Source organism: Ovis aries, chromosome 20 (genome assembly GCF_016772045.2).
Source record: "Ovis aries strain OAR_USU_Benz2616 breed Rambouillet chromosome 20, ARS-UI_Ramb_v3.0, whole genome shotgun sequence".
NCBI classification, from domain to species: Eukaryota; Metazoa; Chordata; class Mammalia; order Artiodactyla; family Bovidae; genus Ovis; species Ovis aries.
The window spans coordinates 36,326,421-36,349,016 of NC_056073.1; the positions used below are offsets into that span (position 1 = coordinate 36,326,421).

Sequence of the window (22,596 nt, forward strand, 5' to 3'; positions counted from 1 at the left end):
AACAACTGCTGCTGTTGGTGCTGCTAAGTCACTTCAGTCGTGTCCAACTCTGTGTGACCCCAGAGATGGCAGCCCACCAAGCTCCCCGGTCCCTGGGATTCTCCAGGCAAGAACACTGGAGTGGGTTGCCATTTCCTTCTCCAATGCATGAAAGTGAAGTCGCTCAGTCATGTCCGACTCCTAGCGACCCCATGGACTGCAGCCCACCAGGCTCCTCCGCCCACGGGATTTTCCAGGCAAGAGTACTGGAGTGGGGTGCCATTGCCATCTCTGTAAACAAATGCATGAAGTATTAATTATGAATATGTAGATACATGTACATTTTATAAAGATATGCTTGTGTATGATAACATCAGCATAAAGAAGGGGAGAGAGAATTGAGCTACATACAGAAGTAAAAATTGTGCATCCTATTGCAAAGTTGATATTAGCCTAAACTAGACTACTATAAATTAAAATACCAAAGTAAGAACTGAGAAAGTAATTTTAAAGATAATAATATATAAATTCAAATGGCACATAGAGGATATGTATTTACCACAAAAGAATAACTGTGAGTCACAAAAAGACATTTTTGACATCATCATCCCCAGAACCTATGAAAATGAGCTTTTGTGGAAACAGGGTCTTTGCAGATGTAATCAAGTTTAACTGAAGGCACAGTGAGTTAGCGTGGGCTCTAACCCAATGACGGGTGCCCTTATAAAGGAGAGGTGGTTTAGTCACAGAGAAGAACACCACGTTACAATGGAAACAGAGACTGCAGTGATATGCCCACCTGCCTCCAAGGCACACCAAAGACTGTCAGCAACCAGCAGAAGCCGGGAGAGAGAACAGGTCAGAAGGAACTAACACTGACAACACTTTGATTCAGGAACCTCTAGCCTCCCAAACTGTGAGCAGAGATTTCTGTTATTTTAAGCCACCCGATTTGTGGTACTTTGTTACAGTGACCTTAGGAAGCTAAAACAAAGACAGTAATAGAGCAAGAGGGAACAAAAAACAAGATCTACTGAGGTGGAAAAAAGAAGCATGAATATAGAGCAGACAATGAAAGAGAAGATGAATGTCTCAAATTTCAACCGAGTAGGATTTAGGCTGCTATTTCATATGACTATGTAATAAAAAGTTGATGTAAAGCTTGCTTTTTAGACATATTTTAACACATAACTATGAAAGTTACTTCTTTGTTGCCACATATTAGAGATAGATTTATCAACAATATATTCTCTAATCAAGGCTTTACAAGGAGCAGACTTCTCACAGCAATTTGAAAAACAGAGAAAGATACAAGCTATAAAGAGACAGAATGGATTTCTGCCCCCGCTAAACTAACGAACAACTGGAGAACTTTCAATATTACTCTAAACAGTTTGACTCATCTGGCCCACGTGCAGCACCCACCAACGCTAACAATGATTTATTATACATATACCACTCATGCTCATTATCTACTTGATAGTTCTGTTCAACACATTCAAGTAAAGGCATTCTTAATAGTTTAAGAACCCTTATGTTTCCAATTTAGGACACAATCATCATTTACTGTTAAATGACATTAAAGAATTTTGGACTTAAAATGTGAAAGCCTAACATTTTCATGTGGATTATTTTTGTGGTAGGCAAAGGAAGATATGGGAAAAAGGACAGATGCATACTGGATCTAAAAACAACAAACAATTTAGTAGATTAAAAATAAATAGAAGCAAACCAAGGAACTATTTCTGGAAAATATGCATAATGTCTCTCAATTCTTCTATGAACCATTAACTTCATTACCAACCTTTCTGTTCTACACCATGAATCACGTGAAAATTCCATTACCCACCTGATATAAAATAAGAAGATTTCATTTTACTAAGTGCTGAATTAGCAATGGTAGCCTTTCGTAGGGTATCAGAGCAAAGAAATCAATACAGAAATGATCCTAGTATTCAAAGAGAGGTGTAAAGAAAAATTACATCAAATGCCTTATGTGTTAGCCATGTTCTGTGCTGTTGAAGGAAAAGTCACAGGCAGCTTTTCTCAATGGTTTGAGCATAACTGACTTCCTAAATTAATGAGGAAGATAAAGCCCACAGATGGTGTATTGTGGAGTTTGAACTATACAAATTTTGACAGGTGACATGGAAGCCTTCTCAGCTACTCCTGTGAAATTAAGGATTCAGGAAAATGGCAATGTGAAATGCCTTTTAAGATGCAAATTAAAGCATATACATATCTAATGCCCTTCTTTAGAAACTGAGATGTACACCAGAATACTAAAAGATGAAACAGGAATATTTTGTATGCCACAATCAAAATATGTAAATTTCCAGGCTTCCAGTATCCTAGAATTATATTTACAATTCTGACATATTAAAGTGTTCTGCTTTGTTAAAGGATACATAAATATATATCCCACGTTTTATCTCTCTGTTTTTTCCTCTCAGGAAAATGATCATCTCTCTGGGGAATGACTGTCAATAAGTCATTAGATTTCATGAGCAATACGTAAAAATTCAGGCCAATGGCAAGAGAAAAATGTTATCAGTGGTTGCAAAGTTCAGATGATATTATCACCAAGTGGATTAAACCATATTGTGATAACCAAAACCAATCTATTTATATTCGTTTGCTGAGTGTACACTCCAACCCAAGCTATCTGGTCATTCAGAAACTAAGGGCGGCCGGGAGGCCCGCAGGGTGAGTCGCTGTATAAATTACCACCACATAAACAGAATCTTAAATATGGATTTTCCACTGTTCTCCCCAAGAAGACAGAGATAATATTTTCAACATGAGAAACAGTCATGCACAAAATAGTTCATTCTCCCCCTGGGAAAAACATACCTGAGATGATAAACATAAAATTTCTGATGAAACTGAGGAGTCTGTGGCTGTGAGGATAGCAACAGTTATTTGTTGAGATCAAGCCTAACTTTTTATGAGCTCGTTTCTTTTCTGGGTCCTCTGACCTGCGTGCTGTTATGAGACTTGGTCACTCAAACACTACTATATGCTAAATAGATAACTAATAAGAGCCTACTGTATAACACAGGGAACTCTACTCAGTACTCTGTAATGACTTATATGGGAACAGAATCTGAGACACAGTGGGTGTATGGATAACTGATTGACTTTGCTGTACAGAAGAAACAACACAATATTGTATAGCAGCTATATTCCAATAAAAATTAATTTAAAAAATACAAGCAGTGCCTTCATAAATAAATGAATTTATTTCCTGGTTTTACCAGGATTCAAGTCATTCAGCAAACAGGACTGGGGCACAAGTCCCATTTATCTGGGAGGGCTGCTCCCAGCTCTCAGAATTAGGCTTGATGAGCTCTTTATTAAGGATATGGAAATCCTTTTAATAATTGATGAAGGCCTCTTCCCCCTAAATTTTCAGAGGCACAAACTCTGGTTTCCAGTTTCAGAAGTTTCACTGATCTCTTGAAATCCAGTCACAAATCAATGGCAGGTTAAGAATGAAGTAAAGTCCTGGTCATTCTAATTAGTAGAGAGCTGGGTGCCAACAGTCACATCAAACCACACTGACAAGACTCTAAAGCTATAGTGGACTGCAGAAATAAAACGTTTCTCCTTTTCATTTCCTTGCCCTTCTATTCACGGAAAGGGTGAAATGGTTTGCATACAACAGCACAAAATCTGTTTGCATATTTTTCTATTATGCTGCAAAATATAATCTCAAGGAAAAATCCAAAGGTTTAAAGACACATGTGAACTGTTCACTTCAATCTGGAAATTCTGTACTGCTTTGGTGAAACATAAGCACAGCAGGTACTGAGTTTGCTATTATTTTGAAACTATGAGGCATTTTTCAGAAGCCGACCAAGCCAAACATACTGTTAATGTTTATAAATTACCACGCAGCGAAAGTCCTTGACAGATATCTACTGTTTTTTACCAGATAAATTTACTTTGCTAAATCAACAATTAGATAAAAATGTAAGGTCTTTTAAATAGAAGTAAATAAAATATACAAAAATCAAGAGTAGCAGGAAACTGTCTTGTAGTAACTACAAGATTTCTCAATCAAAAACGGATGGAATACTTAAAATATCACTATGATTAAACTTACATTATATAATACATATAACAAATATACTAAATATAAATCTTGTAAAAAACTATACATTTTAAATCAAGCTGATTAAAATGTAATCAATGTTAAATATGGGTGGCAATACTTTTCAGCAATGTTTTGCAGAGTGACATAAATTTATTTTTTTTTTATTTTTTTTTTTAGTTTTTTATTTTTTAAATTTTAAAATCTTTAATTCTTACATGCGTTCCCAAACATGAACCCCCCCTCCCAAAGTAACCAATTTGCTTTATTCATAATCCGAACATAAGAAAAGTCCTTAATAAAAAGCATATGTCCTCCAGATTAATCAACTTGCTCTCTCTGGACCAGGCTGTAAGTGGTACACCAAAATTCTGATAAGACTCTTAAGACACACAGGCATCTTCAAGGAAAATAAAAGTTATTTTAAATTATTTGTAACACAAGGAGAACCAGGATAGGTTAGATAAATCAAATTCACAGATAATCCTCATATCCCTTACTGGTCAACAGCTTTCATATCCATTCCCTACCAGCCAACCCATAAAATAAAGAGCAAGACAAACTGCCTGGTTTTAATTTCTCCTCCTTGACCATCCACTGTTGACTTCTCTGATGGAGGTGATAAAAAGCAGTGAAAGCTAAGAGGCAGGAAAGAGAAGAAAGAAGCTAAAAACCTAAATAATCAACAAGTTCAGTAATCATATAATTAACTCATTGGCTCTAGGTAGTTCAAAAGAGATGAACTGTCACCATGATATGTTAGCAGGGCAAATAACTAAAGCATACCACTTAGGTGGGTTTTCCCCCACCACCTAGTGCCTCTTCACACGAGGGTGACCCAAAATGAGAAGCATGTATGACAACCATCCACAAACTATTCCAAAACCAGATGCTCAGCCCTGATATGAAAGAGCCTCAATATGTGTAAGACACGTAGTCAAACAGCAGGTAAAGTGACAGCCAGCACATCATTCCATACACACTTATCAGGTACATGTTTTCCGTGGCGCTGAAACGCAAAGATAAACAATACAGCCTCTCCCTAAAGATGAGAACACTTTTGTTGGATGTATGTGTAAATAAGGAATCATGTTGCCCCATGACAAATGCCGACACAGACATGTTGGACAGAGTCTGACAAAGCAAGGAAAGAAACTGGAAATTATTGGGAAAGGTCTTATGGAAGATGCAGGACTGTAGAAAATATTTTAGAATCAGAGGAGATTAGAGACCAGACAGCTGCTAATCACTTACATAATACAGGCAATTATTAAAGCTTTCTAAGACTTGGCTTCTCTGCCAATAAAATGAAGATGTTGTTAACTCGCCCAGTTGTGTCCGACTCTTTTGCAAACCCATGGACTAGCCCATCAGCCTCCTTTGCCCAAGAAATTTTACAGGCAAGAATATTGGAGTGGGGGTTGCCATTTCCTACTCCAGGGGATCTTCCCAACTCAGGGATTGAACCCACATCTCTTGCATCTCCTGCACTGGCCGGAAGATTCTTTACCACTAGTACCAACTGGTCAGTCTGAGGTAACATAATACCTTACCTGTGGGCTACCCACAACCCAGAGGGCAAAACTAAGCGATGCAGTTTCAAGAGTATCAAATTCACAAGCCACTCCATCTAGAAGGTCAGAGTTCATTGAAGAGGAGTATGCCAACATTACTATCTTAGCGATATCAACAGAAAAGCAAAAATAGAGGGAAAATATCTCTTACTAGATGCCATAGGAGCACATATGAGGGGAATATATTAGTCAATACATGCAGTAGCAAACATTAGTAATTCTGATGAACATTACTACCCAAGGTCATCATATGGTAAGTATGAAATATAAAAAAAATTAAAGTAAAAATAGCAGGAGTATAAAATGGGTTAAAAAAAATACAGGCCACACAGGAGGCATCCTAAGGGTAGCAAAGGGAAGAGCAAACAGGAATGTAATGAAAGAAGCATCTTAAGGACCCTGTCAGTCAATACAGTCGCTCAGCTGTGTCCAACTCTTTGCGACCCCACGGACTACAGCAGGCCAGGCTTCCCTGTCCATCACCAACTCCCAGAGCTTACTAAAACTCATGTCTATCATGTTGGTGATGACATCCAACCTTCTCATCCTCTGTCGTCCCCTTCTCCTGCCTTCAATTTTTCCCAGTATCAGGGTCTTTTCCAATGAGTCAGTTCTTCACATCAGGTGGCCAACGTGTTAGAGTTTCAACTTTAGCATCAGTCCTTCCAATGAATATTCAGGACTGACTTCCTTAGGATTGACTGGTTGGATCTCCTTGCAATCCAAGGGACTCTCAAGAGTCTTTTCCTACACCATAGTCAAAAAGCATCAATTCTTCGGCACTCAACTTTCTTTATAGTGCAACTCTCACATCCATACACGACTACTGGAAAAACCATAGCTTTGACTAGACGGACCTTTGTTGGCAAAGTAATGTCTCTTCTTTTTATATGCTGTCTAGGTTGGTCATAGCTTTTTCTTCCAAGGGGCAAGCATCTTTTAATGTCATGGCTACACTATCTGCATGATTTTGGAACTTCCCAAAATAAAGTCTCTCACTGCTTCCATTCTTCCCTGTTTATTTGCCATGCAGTGATGGGACTGGATGCCATGATCTTCGTTTTCTGAATGTTGAGTTTTAAGCCAACTTTTTCACTCTCCTCTTTCACTTTCATCAAGAGGCTCTTCAGTTCTTCTTCACTTTCTGCCATAAGAGTGGTGTCACCTGCGTTATCTGAGGTTATTGATATTTCTCCTGGCAATCTTGTGCTTCATCCAACTTGATATTTCTCATAATGTACTCTGCATATAAGTTAAATAAGAAGGGTGACAATATACAGCCTTGACATACTCCTTTCCCAATTTGGAACCAGTCTGTTGTTCCATGTCCAGTTCTAACTGTTGCTTCTTGACCTGCATACAGATTTCTCAGGAGGCAGGTCAGGTGGTCTGGTATTCCCATCTCTCAGAATTTCCCCCAGTTTGTTGTAATCCACACAATCAAAGGCTTTGGCATAGTCAATAAAGCAGATTTTTTTCTGGAACTCTCTAGTTTATTCGATGATCCAACGAAGGTTGGCAATTTGATCTCTGGTTCCTCTGCCTTTTCTAAATCCAGCTTGAACATCTGGAAGTTCACGGTTCACATATTGCTGAATTGGAGAATTATGGCTTGGAGAATTTTGAGCATTACTTTGCTAGCATGTGAGATGAGTGCAATTGTGTAGTAGTTTGAACATTCTTTGGCATTGCCTTTCTTTGGGATTGAAATGAAAATTGACCTTTTCCAGTCCTGTGGCCACTGTTGAGTTTTCCAAATTTGCTGGCAGGACCCTATAGGTCATGATAAAGAGCTTCTTTACATGGTGAGTAATGAAGAGGCATCACAGATCTAATATGAGATAAAATGCTTTTTAATCTACTATTTTATCAATAGTTTCTATTTCATATTCAACTTAATAATTATTACATAGATTATGTTTCTTCAATTTTAGGGTGTTTTCCCACCAAGCATTTTATACACACACACACACACATGCCTATATAGATGTATATACATATATATGTGTATGTGTATAAATAAGATCTTTGTCAGTTATGTCATCATTTAAAATGAATCCCCTACGGTACTTTACAGAATCGGTAAGTTAAAAATAGGGTTTGTAGGTGTTCCAATCAGATACTCAACTTTGACTGCCTGTTAGTGATTAAGAATTCTCCCTCCTTTTCTTTTATTACACATTCATGCAATATCTGCTATATAAAGTATCACACATAACGCTAGACTCTCAACAGAAACTAAAACCTACATCCTATGTTAAGTGTGATATCTTCTGTTCCTGGGAAGATTTAATAAAATCTTATTATTAATTATTTAATAAATTTAATTAATATTTATTATTATTTAATAATAATATTAAATAATAATTTGACTTATTATTATTTAATAAAATCTTATTTTCAACAGACCCATTTTTCCACACCGTACATTTAGATAATGCTAGAAACTTTGGTATTTTCCTTTAAATGACTTTTCCTTTAAACTCTTCAATTAAAAAAAAAAACTGTTAAAAAAGAGTTTAAGAAAATAGCTCAAGAGTCAGGTAATGTGAAGTGAACAGAACCAAGAGGAAGGAAAGCCACCTAGTGAAGTGTTCTGTAATTAAAGTCTGTAGCTTTCACGAATTGGAGAAGGAAACGGTAACCCACTCCAGTGTTCTTGCCTGGAGAATCCCAGGGATAGGGAAGCCTGGTGGGCTGCCATCTATGGGGTCGCACAGAGTCAGACATGACTGAAGCGACTTAGCAGCAGCAGCAGCAGCAGCATGAAGCATCTTCCAGAAACACAAAAAAGCTGGGTCCTCCCAATATAATATGCTAGGAATGCCCACCATAAAGGTATTAAAGCATCAGAGAACTTATTCAAGAGTGGCTTCCTTCTATCCTGATGGTTTAAAAAAAAAAAAAAATCACCTGTCATTCACTGGGATTTTTTTTCCCTCTGTTTTCAGCTTTACTTCTGTTTTCTTTTTTTCCTTATTGATGAATTCTCTTCAGCACTTTAGATAAATCAAGTAATTTCTTCAGAGTGGTCTAAGCTTAGTAAGAGGGAAATGGTAAATACAATGCACTGTGGGTACGGGCTGAGACGCCCTTGGGTTGGCTTCCCTCCCTAATGTCCTTTTTCACACATGGAAGCCCTTGAAGCTCATTTACTTTGTCATCTTGTGCTGCCTCTTCTGGCCAGAATGTTAACACTTTGAAATTGAAAACAATAGCGTGGGCTCTACAATCTATTTTATGAAGAAAGCTCTTCCTTATTCACCCTTTGATTCACTCATTCATTGAATTACTACTGGGTGGGGTATCGAGAGACAGACAGTGACAATGCCCTCGTGAAGATGAGAAGGTAGGAGGGAAGGCCAACATTATAGGTATCTTAAAGCAAGCATTTTTAAAAGGTAATGTAATGACCAATACTTTGGTCACCTGATGCAAACAGCCGACTCATTGGAAAACACCCTGATGCTGGGAAAGATTGAAGGCAGAAGGAGAAGAGGCCAACAGAGGATGAGATGGCTGAATGGCATCACCAATGCAATGGACATGAACTTGGGCAAACTCCAGGAGATAGTGAGAAACAGGGAGGCCTGGCGTGCTGCAGTCCATGAGATGGTGAAGTCAGACACAACTGGGTGACTGAACAACAACAACGTTATGACAATTGGAAGTTATTTTCACTCTAACTACAATCCATGAACTAAACACCTATTGTTTTTCCAGGTAAAGTATAAAGCTCATTTGGCATCTCCTATTGATTTAGCAGCTCTTCTGGAGCGCCTATTCAGAGGTCAACAACTCTGTCATCATGCCAGGTGCTGAGCATTAGGGTTTGCTATAACTGCAATATTAGCTTCTGCAATTTTGCAGTTAATTAAAGGACTGAATTTTTTCCAAGAGATATTAGGTTACTCATCTCAGAGCCAATACATTATTTTTTTCCCCTTGTGTTTACTCCCCACCTGAACTTCTCTGTAGCTACTAATGTTCCCTTGATCTTTAATCAGTTTTTTTTTTTTTTTTAAATCCAAAGAAACTAGCCTGTTATCAGCTATATACTGGCAGGGCTTACTTCTTTTCCTACCCACCAAAGACCCAACACATCTCCCTGGTCTTCATGATGGCTCACATTTATTGCAAACACAGCAAGACCACTCTTAGCAGATTTGTTTTTTTACAGAGAATCATCTTGGTTTTTCAAGTTCAAGGAGTTAAGTAAAAACAGACATGCCTGCAACTTATTTTTAAATAGCAAATCATAATTGTCCCACACTGCCCAAAGTACCAAAGTTAACATATAAATCACACACAGTTACTAAAAAGATCTTGCTGGGAAAATGTAACAAAATTGCTAAATCTCTTCATTATATATTTATATTTAACAACCAGATTGCAATCAACTGTTTTCAGAATTTCTAAAATGGATTGTTCATAGTAGCGTGACTTTTCAGCAGCAACCTCATGGTAAATGCCTCTAAACCAAATCAACAGAAACAATTCAGGGATATTTATTTGCATTTACACATTTAATTTCAGCCACTATACTTGCTTTTAAAACTTTGTGATGTTATTTTTCTGTGCAAACTTATTGCAAAGAACACAATTGATTAAAAATATAGGTGACTTGTTTCTACACTTTATGCATGATTTTCCAAGAGTACTTGTCCTCAACTATGAGATTAATAGCATAATTTATTTCTCAAATAAAAATCAAGGACCTCAGCATATACTTTTTCATTTAAACGGTTGCTTCCTTGCCCATATTCTTTGCTCATACTTATTGTACCATTTGTCATCAAGTACCATAGTTACTTGGGCTTCCCTGGAGTCTCAGTGGTAAAGAATCCACCTGCAACGTAGGAGACCTGGGTTCAATCCCCGGGTTGGAAAGTTTGGAGGAGGAAATGGCAATCCACTCCAGTATTCTCGCTTGGGAAATCCCATGGACAGAGGAGCCTGGCAGGCAAAAGTCCACTGGGTCACAAAAGAGTTGGGAGATAACTGAGTGACTAAACAATAACAACAACCATAGTTACTTGTACAAATGTTCATTTTCCTAATTTAACAGTAGGCTGCTTGAGGGTAAGCAACCTGATCCATGGAAGTTATAAAAATAAGACTCTGGATCTTACATTATCATAACTCCTTTTTTCACAGTGGTCACAAGAGAACCAAGTGGAAGACCATGAAGCTCTGTGTCTCTTTGATCTCATTTCACCCCTGACTATCGCCAGACAAAGGGATGGAGTTTAAAACATCCTTAAATTCTGCAGCACAGTATCCTTACTGGTAGGGCTAACAGCAGTTCAGATAATGCAATGTTCACAGTTGGTTGCAAAATCAATGCACCATATTATCTGTCCTGAAATAGACAAGAGTTAAAAATGGAGGGATTGAGGCAAATAAACACATTGGAAAACTGAAGGGCAAACTGTAAGCAAGATACAAAGAACTGGGACAAGATCGCAAATGCTAGAAAACTTAGGCAACATTAATTAAGGGTGAGGAAACAAACAAGATGTGCAGAATGACAAGGGGACTTGAAATTCCCAATTCATTCTTGGTAATGTGGGACCACAAAAGGAATGTGAAAGTGGTCTTAAAGGAAACTCGTGGGATGGTGCTGAGGCTGCCGCCATGCTGCCTGGGTTGGTTCAGGTCTGTGTCAGCATGGAAATGAGCTGCTTTTCCTTACCTCCAGGTGCTCTAAAATATAGGGTGGATTGGTCATGCCCAGCCTCAGCATCGCTCCCTCAGGAATCACTTCAACCAGCTTCCACAGCAGGGCCGGGAGGCTGGAGCCAATATCTCTGCCGTAAGCCCCCGTGTCTTCACTGGTCAACCATATCTCACAAACACCCTCTGCGAATCAAAGGAGATAATTAACAAATCTGTTGCAGAGCCGTTTCCTTCATCATACAGCTGCTCACTCTTTTTAATGCAGGTTTTTTCAACATTATTATGCAGGCAAGTCTGGGTATTCAATTGCAGAGAAAAAGCAGCTTATCCCATGGTGGCACTGGGTTATTAAGTTCATTTTATGAACACCAGAGAGTTACAACAATGCTGTAAATTATCAGTGCGTCCTATGGAGTGATTAACATTCACAGCCAATCAGTTCAACCATGCTTCCTCCAAAGCCCTTTGATCAAGACTGAGGCTTTAGTCCCATCACAGAGGATACCTAGTTGATTGAACAGCATAAGCCCCAGAACTGAAAGAGTCCCTCCACAGAATAGGTACCATCAGCAGTTAACTCACTAATCAGTCTGTCAGCGACCTAAGGAAAAATGTCAAGTGTAGTTAAAGTTGGACTCACAAATTATTCATCATGAGGTACCCACTTCTCCTGCAGTAACTATGCCAATTTGTTTTCTTTATTCAATTAAGAATAGAGTGCCTTGTATTGCTGCATTCAAAGAAGCTGGTCGCTGTAGGAACTAAGCATCTGTGTGGGAAAACCTGTTTACTAAAAATAGGACAGACTGCATCCTATTTTCCATCAGTTGGACTTTAGGAAAATGTATCTATGTTTCCTTGCTACTGTTGTTATAAAGGATCCTGACTTCAAACATTACCGCTTGCAATAACAGTTTTCCAAAAATTGAAAGGAAATACTTTGGGATTACCTAGTATTATTTAAAACAAATAAAGCAGAGTTAGCAAGAGCCACCCAAGTTTGTAGGGTGCACAGAATGTTTCTGAAGGCATACTCAATGAAAGGATTAGCCTGTTTTATAAGGCCAAATGATTCACAAGGCAGAAACAGACAGTGAGAAGGGACTGTGAAACTTGCTCAGGCTAATGTGGTTTGTTGCTTCTGAAGAAACTTGATGCACACACAAGGCACACAAACAAATACTACAGCCTGAACCAAAAGTAGAAGTTTCTAGGAAGAGACTGAAAAATTAAAATTTTAAATTGTCTTTGGTTGACAGAAGAATCTAAAAAATACACTTAAATATTCCCAGCCAAGAGAGACAACAAATAAAACATTTGGTTTCTATGTGAATGTGAACTTTAACAGAAAAAAGAAGCAAAAAAGAAAGATCCTCACTCTCTTTAATGTGTTACACAGAGGTGGAAAAATATACATGAAGTTATGACCTCCAATCACAGCTCTTTCCATTAGAAGAAGAGATATATTTACTTTATCAACAAACTAATCAACCGACATAAAAACATATTATCTCTTCCCCACTTGATTCTCTTTCTCAGACAAGCACATCCTCACCCACATCCAGACAACATGGAAAACAAGGATAGAAATAAAATTTAGTTTCCCCAAATTAAAGAAGAGATTTAAAAACAAGTTTCATTTTAAAAGTCAGAGATGTTTTTTAAACATTTCTAACACCTCATATTTGAAAATCCGTAATGTTATGAATGTCTTTTCTTAATTTAAATATGTTGTTTCAGAAATTAATAAACATTTGCTTAGTTTTAATCATTTAATAAAGTTTTATCCTCAAAGTAAATAATCTGGCATATCCACAGGCTATCTTTGTGGTTCTATAATTTTATGAATATCCTCTGTACACAGAGTGTTTTTCTGTTGAAAAAGACTGGTTGTAATTAGTGGTATCATCTGTATTTTAACATGACATATGCCATCAGACACTGGACTCATACAACCTTTTTTTTAAAAAATCTTATCACAAAATCCACTCCAGGAAAAGAGATGGCTAAGTAACAACATAAACGGATTTTAAAACACTCTGAAAGAGGTTATAAAAACAGGACATTATCCATGATTTTCCAGTTACTGGCATTTGAGCAACACAATATGAATATTTTAAAATGAACAGAATAATTTTAATTTATAATTTTTCCATCCAAATGGTTCCATGTTATGCCTTATGTAGAGAGAGCAAGTTCCTGGAACAGTGCCTTGCTGTTTGCTAGATGAATATAGAAGGGGAAAAATCACTATGAATAGGGTGGAAATAATAGCCATGCGGAAAACAGCAGCCAGCTCTTCAGTCTGCATAGGTGGGGACCAACAGCCCCCTGGTGGGCTGAAGCTTCAAATTAAATCACAGAAAGAGGAAGCAGCTGTAGCAGTAAGTTAGCAACAACAGGAATAATGGTCTCCATGCCTCCAAGATCAAGGCTGCTAAAATGCTTGATATAATAGCAACCTGGTATAAAACACAATGAAATGAGAAAACATGTGCAAAATACGAAGTCCTTGGACTTGAGGAGAACTGTGCCTTGCTCATTCAATTCCCAACTTTGTCAAAGATGATTTTGCTCTTTATATCAGAAAGTTCAGGTTTTGGAAGGTGACCTTTCAAGCATTCATTCTAATGAGAGTGCCTCCCACCGTTAGGACACACAAAGCCATTTCATAGCAAAGGTGAAGCTCTGTGGTGCGGAATCCCCGCCACTGAAACCCTGCCCTCTGGGAAGCCTTGTGATTATTCATAGTGCAAGCAGTTCCGGTCAGGTCAGCTTGCATATGAATTCACCAGGGAAACCCAAGGCTGCAGTCTGAAATCACTGATGGATATTGGGACGCATGCATGCTTCGAGCTGCACACTTAATTGGCTATACTTATGGACAGAAGTGCTTGCCTAAACAGCTTCATTCCTCAAGGACTTCAGTTATGAGCTCTATTCCTTTGCACATTCATTTCTTTATTTGTCCATCAAACATTTATTAGGCCCTTACCTACTATGCGCCCTGCAGCTCTTCCAGCTCATGACAGACATGGATTCATCATTAGACTTCTGTGATCTGAGACTGGCTATTACTCAGGCGTTGGTGAGGGGGCACTGACAGATGCCCTGGGGACTTCATATACATCCCTATTGGTGATGGTGGACAGGGGTGGATGCTGGTGGAACACAGCCTGAGAAACGGAAATCAAGGGCAATCTGAGGGGCCTGAAGTGCATATGAGGTAACCCCAGTGACACAGAGCCAGTCTACACTGCAACACAGATTTTAACTAATATCGATACATGTCAGAAAAACAAACATGGAAATGAAAGAGAGTCGGAGGCAGGAAGAATTGAGATAAGAGAAGTGAATCACCAATAAATCCTTCCATATTTATAATAATAAATACATGCATTAAAAGAAAGTGGTGGGTAGAAACTCAAGAGACAGGAATGAGTCTTTTTAAAGCATCCATGGAGATATCTTACTTTATTCCTAAAAATGACTTTTGTTCATGTTCCTTACTGTCTATCTGACTTTCCTAATAAACACTAGATTCATAAGATTATCATCCTTTGGTTGTATTAATTTTGGTTTTAAAGAAAGCAGATACCAGGAAGAAAGGAAATGCATCTTATAAAGGAAAATTCTTTAAAAAGTTTAGTTATTGGAATTTATTATCATTTTACCCAAGTAATTACAGATCAGCTTATAGCTGAAATGCTCTTTCCCCTGAAGACAGAGCAACATCAACAGTTGGATTTTGATCTCTGCTCCACAGTAATTTGAGATGACAGAGGATGGAAAAAGTAGAAGAAATAAAAAGTTAATAGTAAAAGAAAGATAATGTTCTCAGTAACACAGTCTCAAAATAAAGAAAATCCTTTCTGAAAAAACAAACTTTGCCAAAACTCAATTCCAAAAGCCTATGACTCACTATAAGTTTTCCTGTGTATGAGCTTCATTGTAATAAATTAAAATATGGGTGATGATTGATTTCATCTGATCAGAGAAGTGATATTTCTCTGGTAGCTCATGCTTTATTTATCACTGGGAAAAATTTCCACCATCATGAGTTGTTTCAGTTATTCCATATGAGTAGTCTCTAAAAATAGAGACTATACCAATATAAAAACTGCAAATTGTGATGTTTTCTTAGCACTATATGGTAAGAAAATCAACAATCAACTAAACATAATATCAAAAAACCCACCTCATGCAGAAAAAAGAATCCTCCTACACTATTGGTAGGGATGTAGACTGGTACAAAAACAGAGTTGCCATATGACCCAGCAATTTCACTTCTGGGCATATATATCCAGAAAAAAACTATAACTTGAAAGATTCATGCACTCTTCTGTTCACTGCGGCACTGTTTACCACAGCCAAGACATGGAAGCAACCTTTGTGTGTTCATTGGCAGGTGAGCGGATAAAGACGGGGTACATATATACGATGGAATATCAATCATAAAAAAAGAACAAAATGCCATCTGCAGTAACATGTATGGACCTAGAGATGATAATACTAAGTGAAGTAAGTCAGACAGAGAAAGACAAATATCATATGATATCACTCATACTTGGAACTTAAAGTAAGACACAAACGACCTTGTTTACAAAACAGACTCACAGACATAGAAAACAAATGTACAGTTTCCAAAGGAGAAAGATACTGGAGGGAGGGATAAAGCAGAAAGCTGGGACTAGCAGATACAAACTATTATACATAAAATAAACAACAAGGGCTTACTATATAGCACAGGGAACTATATTCAATGTATTGCTATGACCCACAATGGAAAAGAATTTGAAAAGGAATACACACACACACACACACACACACACACACACACAGGTATAACTGAATCACTTTGCTGTACACCAGAAACTAACACAACATTGTAAATCAACTATACTTTTATACTGAAAAAAATCACCTCACAATCCGCTGCCCCTTCCTTCCTCAGAAGACGCATTGTCTCCCCGTGTCTTGTGCGCCCCACTGCCAGCCGTGCCCTTCCCTTTCTCCCACAATTCCGCTCCCCAGTCTTTCTCACCATCCATCCCAGCCTTCATGCTCCATTTTCTCCTCCATGTAGGGAATATAGGCCCGTGGGGAATATGAATTAAACATACATTATTTGTTGTCTTTATTTGGCTTCCCTGATGGCTCAGCTCGTAAAGAATCGGCCTGCCATGCATGAGACCCAGGAGACCCGGGTTTGATCTCTGGATTGGGAAGATCCCCTAGAGAAGGAAATGACCACCCACTCTACCACTCTTGCCTGAAAAATCCCATAGACAGAGAGTCTGCGTTCCATTCTCTGCTCTTAATTCCCCATTCTCTCTTTTAAGGGTCACAGTGTATATGAACTAGACTTTTATGGGCTCTTTCTTCTTAAAAAACTATCTTAAAGAAAATTCAGAACTGAATATGACCCTCTGTTTAATCATATGAAAGGTCATGAAAACTGCTTCAATAGCAACATTTCTAAGTAATAATACACACAGGTAGCCTTCTACTTATTTAGCTAATTCATTTAAGAGTGAATTGGACAATATAACTCCTTTGGTCCTTTCTAATCCAACTATTAGACACTCAGCGATCTTACGTTTCCATTGAGATAAAAAGGGCTTAAGTAACACTTTTATTAAAGAAGCATCACAGCAGATCTAATCAAGGCTATCTTTTATAGAACAATGATTTATCATGGACAAATACCCAAACAGGCCACCAAAGAAGATAGTTATTGATGAGCTAATTCTTCAATTATGTTTATACTGTTTTTGTAAACTTTAAAAAAGGTTTATTAGTGGCCTGAAGGTTTTTGCCCTGTTTTTATTTTGAACAGTGTTGAATTTCAAGAAAATTTTCAAGAGCAGTACAACAAACACATGTTCCTCTTTCACCCAGAGTCAGGAATGACATCTTGTCACATTTGTGAACACTTTCTCCACATCCACAAATACAACTTTCTTTTTTTCTTCCTGAACCGTCTGAGAATTAGCTGCAGACATTAGGGTACTTTACCTCTAAATATGTCAGCATATAGCTTCTGAGATCAAGAATATTCTCCCTCACATTCTCACAATACAACCACTACATCAGGCAAGAGGAACACTGGAGAACTCTGTGGTCAGAACTCAATGCTTTGGCACACACTGTTCTGTCTAAAATACACTTCACTCTTCTTGCATAATGAACACCCCTTCCAGGAAACTTTGCTGACCAACCAGGCTAATTGAGATGCTCCTTCTCCTGTGCTTCCCAGCATCTTGTACAAAATTTCATACCACAATGCATTATAATTACAGGTTTAACTGCTTGTCTCTCCTGAGAGGATGGAAGAATCTTCTGGTCAGAGATGCAAAATCTTCCTAATACACTTATGCTGAGGACCTATTATGGTGCCTTAGCACACAGGAAGCCCTCAATAAACTTCAGTTCCAATCAATTTAATTAATAAGATTGTGTTCAATAAAAATGAGTAATTAAGTTGAATTCAGCTAACATTTGAAAGTACTCTTCCCTGTCCCCACATAGGTATATATAAACATATATGTGTACACATGGATACACGCAGAGTATACACAGTAATGCACTGGGATCTGCACTAGGCAATGAGAAAATATCAAAACCACTTTTCTTTGGACACTATGAAAATGCAACTTGAATACTTCACATTTGTTGCATAGTTTAACTTGTAAGCAATCCTTACTTAGAGTTCTTTATTACCAGATAGTGGTTACAGGATACCATGACAAGTGACCACAAACCATCTTTTTATTTAGAGGTAAAACTTCCCATGTGCATGTAAATTCAGACGGATCAATTATCCACAAATTTACCAAACTTTAAAATGATCTTTTTAAGTGCTTTAACAATAAGAGTTAACAAAGAGACAGTATTTCCAGAGTACACTGACATCTGACTGCAGTCATACACAGGAAAAAAAGAATTGTTGGAATAGATTGACAATGTTGCTGCTAAAAAAAAAAAAAAAAACTACTTAATTCCTTTTAAAAGGTCATAATCATATAAAAATTGTTTATTTCCACACTTTCATAAGAATCTGGAAATAATGCAAAGCTAAAACCAAACTAAACACCACAAAAGGATGACACGTTTTCTAAAAATAAGGCATCTGACTCCTCAGTCTCCAAAAATCTGCAATAAGCCTCAATAAGGCAGATTAAGTTTATCCTCTTAATACCAGTGTGTTCTGCTCCATACACAGGGCTTTTTAAATACCCCCTAGAGAGAATACAGACAGCTGTGTCTATGAAGGGCCCTCTGGTGTTTCAATAGGATGTAGGGAGAAATGTTATTTTGTTTTTGTTTCTTTTTTAAATTACAGCGGGCTCCACTCCCAGCAGTCCAAACAGTATAGATGAAAAAGGAAGTAGGAGGAGGAAAGAACAGACACCTGTAATGCAGGACCTAGTCTCAGAGAAGATTAATATGAGCTGATCACAGCGATGGGCAGAAATTTATCTGGATTCCAAGACAAACCAGAAGAGCTACAGAAGAGTTTAGAGGGTAAAGGAAACGAAAAAGATTCGGTGTTATTTTGGCTACTGAACTCAAGTAAAGAATGAGGAACAAAGAGAACTTACATTATTACAGAATAATTTTATGTAATTATTACATATAATCATTACAAAAATATTTATAAACAGAATGTTTTTTTGACTAACATTTTTTGATCCTAAATGTCTTTCTCATAAGTGAACTCCATCAAACATACAGTCAAATAGGATCAGAAATTCTGTAGTTAGAATCAGGGAACTTTGACTTTAAATATAAAGCTTATTAATATTTCAAGTATTTAAACAGCAAACAGAGTTTTCTATTTTCTAGTAGTTTCTTATATTCAGCCTGAAGGGGCATCGAGCAGGTATCTTATTACAAATACATCATTCATTCATTCAATCACTCTTTCACGCATCCTTCTTCTAGCAAATATCTGCCAGACTATGTGCCAGACACTGTTTCAGATCTAGAGATAGGTCTCTGCCCTTAAGAAATGTATTCAAGTGAGAGACAAACTGAGATAAAGAATATGTTGTCAAGTAAAAATAACTGCTAATAAAATGTCTGGAAGCAGGAATAGAGGAACAAGTGATACAGTGGTTGGGAACGGATGCAGTCACTGTCGACAGCGAATAGTGAGGACAACTCAGGATGACTTGAAATCTGAATGAACCAAGTAGCAAGCCCGGTAGACCAGCAATCTGAAGGAAGAGTGCTTGCAGCAAACGCACTGTAAGTGCAAAGACCCAGCACAAGCACTTCTACAGTTCCCAAGGGAGCACAAAGCTGTCAGTGTGGTTGGGCACAATGGGTAAGGGATGTGTGCTGGGAAAAAAAAAAATTGCAAAATGGGAGCCACCGGTGACAACAGTGAGGCTCAAGCTCACTGGGCGGAGCTAAGAGAGTAAATATTACATATCCATAACCTATTAACTATTGTATGCAATGGATATGCAAGCTGGATATTATAATTGCTAGTGAAAGCTTTCAATAACTCCAGGTTTTAAGATACTCTCAAACCTATGATCAAAAATATCCCAAACAGTTTGGGAATTCTCAACTCTCTAGATTTGGCACATAAGAAGGGCCAGGACAAGAAGTAACAGGAAACGCCACTGTCCAGGCTTTGTCAGATTGCTTTCTTTCACTGTTTTTTCTGAAGAAGGGAATTTATTACAATTGACCAAAATGTATGAAACAAAACTCATGTATTTAAATGGAAACAAGCAAAAAACCCAAGATCAGAAACACATTTATGCTTTCTAGTTGGGAGCACCAAGAGAAAAAGCAAGTGGTATCATCCTTATATATCTGCTCCTTTTTCTTCTTCTTCCCATCCAACAGAGCCTAAGCACTACTACTGGTTATAATGCTATCACCCCATCACTGAGCATCACTTAGGCTAACATCCAACAAACCAACAAGTGCCATAAACTCAGACAGTCTTCAAAGATGCTCAACCACTACAGTGACTTCCGGAAGAAGGACAGATAAGAAGAAGTAAAATAGAATCCTTTCTTGTGTGGCAGGGAAAAAGAAAGGACAAAGAGGCTCGTGCTCAAAAATCTATTACCCACACACCAAGTAACTATTATGATAAACAGAATAGCTGAGGTCAGTTTTACTCTTTTTTAACTGGCAACTGACCAAAAAATGGGCTAGTTAAAATAGTCAGGAAGCATTACTTGTGCCCTTTCCAGGTGTAATATCACAGAGATCAGAAGATATTTATGTTTTCTGCTGAGTAACACTAAAAAAATGTGGGAGGAAGAGGTGAGTGCTATTTCTATATAATGAAATGTTACAGTACAATCTTAGGACAAAAACATATCTAAATGTTTGGAAGTTGTACGGAGAAGTTGGTGGTTGGACCTGGAGAAGAAGATGAATCAGAATAGCAAGGTCTGATTTTCATAATCAACTACTCTTCAATTTAAAATTTCTAAGAACAAAGCACTATAAACATTTGCACATGATATTAATAAAAGTTTTTAATATATAATAGAATAACATATATGCCAAAGCCTAGCTCTGTAGCTTGACCAGTCTATGCTAATCAAAATTATATCCACCAACAATCTGTTTCTGTAGAGGAACGTATAATATCCAGTATGAACTGTGGACTCTGGCCATGTTAATGATAGCAAATAATTTTAATTAAAAAGAAATACTGTGAGGACTTTCATTTCTACACATGAAGGATTAACCATAACAGGAACTGCCTTAATGCTATAAACAACTAGAAATTTTGACAAAATATATAAAACAACAATCATCAGACGAGGACCAGAAGGCAGTCCAGTAGAGAAACACATAAGGTGAGTCCTGTAACTGTCCATCTTACTGCCTGGCGGCATCTTCTAGTCCACAGCACAGAAAAAGAGAAGCAAATAGAGCCTGGTGATCTTGCCAAAATGAGGAGATGGAAACTGGAGTTCAGAGAGCTACCTTTACAGGCGCAAATATCATTGACGAGAAAGATGTACAGAGATAGAGTTCCAAAGAATAGCAGATGGCTCCCCTCAAGCTTCTCACTGAGAATGCATGGGAGGAAAAACTAAACCCCAAAGTTGGGTTAAGAATCACAGAAAAGCAATAAGACAAACAATTCCTTGAAGTCACAAAGGACCAGGAACAGTCTGTTCCTACAAGCCAAAAGAAAGACTTCAGAGTACACAAATCACTGGATAGAGTTCTTACAAGGTTAACCACCTTGCTGCTGCTGCTGCTGCTAAGTCGCTTCAGTCATGTCCAACCCTGTGTGACCCCATAGACAGCAGCCCACCAGGCTCCCCCGTCCCTGGGATTCTCCAGGCAAGAACGCTGGAGTGGGTTGCCATTTCCTTCTCCACTGCAGGAAAGTGAAAAGTGAAAGTGAAGTCCCTCAGTCGTGTCCAACTCTTAATGACCCCATGGACTGCAGCCTACCAGGCTCCTCCGCCCATGGGATTTTCCAGGCAAGAGTACTGGAGTGGGGTGCCATTGCCTTCTCCATAACCACCTTAGGGGCAGAGAAAAAATTTGTGTTAAACTAAAAGCTGCTCTATGTGTGTCAGTTGCTCCACTGAGTCCGACTCTGAGACCCTATGAGCTATAGCCCACCAGGCTCCTCTCTGTCCATGGGATTCTTCTGGGAAGAATACTGGAGAGGGTTGCCAGTTCCTTCTCCAGGGAATCTTCCTGACCCAGGGATCAAACCCAGATCTCCCACATTGGAGGCATATTCTCGACTTCCTGAGCCACCAGGGAAGCCCCATAGCTGCTCTAGACCTATACGAATAGACCTGAAAAAAGACAGCCTCAAAAAATGAATAAAGCTAATTTCAAACTATTTAACTCTAAAATAGGACAAAAGAACCAAAAAGAACACAGCAAAATTCAAAATAATTTTCAAAATGCCTGTCATCTGAACAAAAATTACCAGGCATGCATATAACAAAATACTGACTATGGTTATGATGTGGAGAAAAACATTAATCAAATGAAATAGAGTCACAAATGACAGAGATGACAAAGTTAGCAGACAAGGACATTAAAATAGCTACTGTAGATGTCATTCACATGTTCGAAAAATATGAACATGATGAGAAAATCACCAGAAAATTTTAAAAGACTGTACTGGAACTTCCGGAGAAAAAGATCTAGTAACAGACACTAACCAAAATGAAGCAAAGAGGCACAAAGAACCCTGAGTATGAGCATGAAAAGAACAACAGTAAGCCGACTGACACATGCAGAGTTAGAGTC

The 22,596-nt window shown here is 38.1% G+C and overlaps 1 protein-coding gene across 8 annotated transcripts in view; it reads right to left on the reverse strand.

Moving 5' to 3' along the window:
* Positions 1-22,596, reverse strand: part of CDKAL1 (CDK5 regulatory subunit associated protein 1 like 1) — a 607,158-nt gene that overhangs the window by 226,887 nt on the left and 357,675 nt on the right. For all 8 annotated transcript variants that reach the window (XM_027959157.3, XM_027959153.3, XM_060403461.1 and 5 more), the window contains one exon: positions 11,345-11,511. In XM_027959157.3, the coding sequence (XP_027814958.1) occupies positions 11,345-11,511 (167 nt within the window). The remainder of the gene's footprint in view (positions 1-11,344; positions 11,512-22,596) is intronic.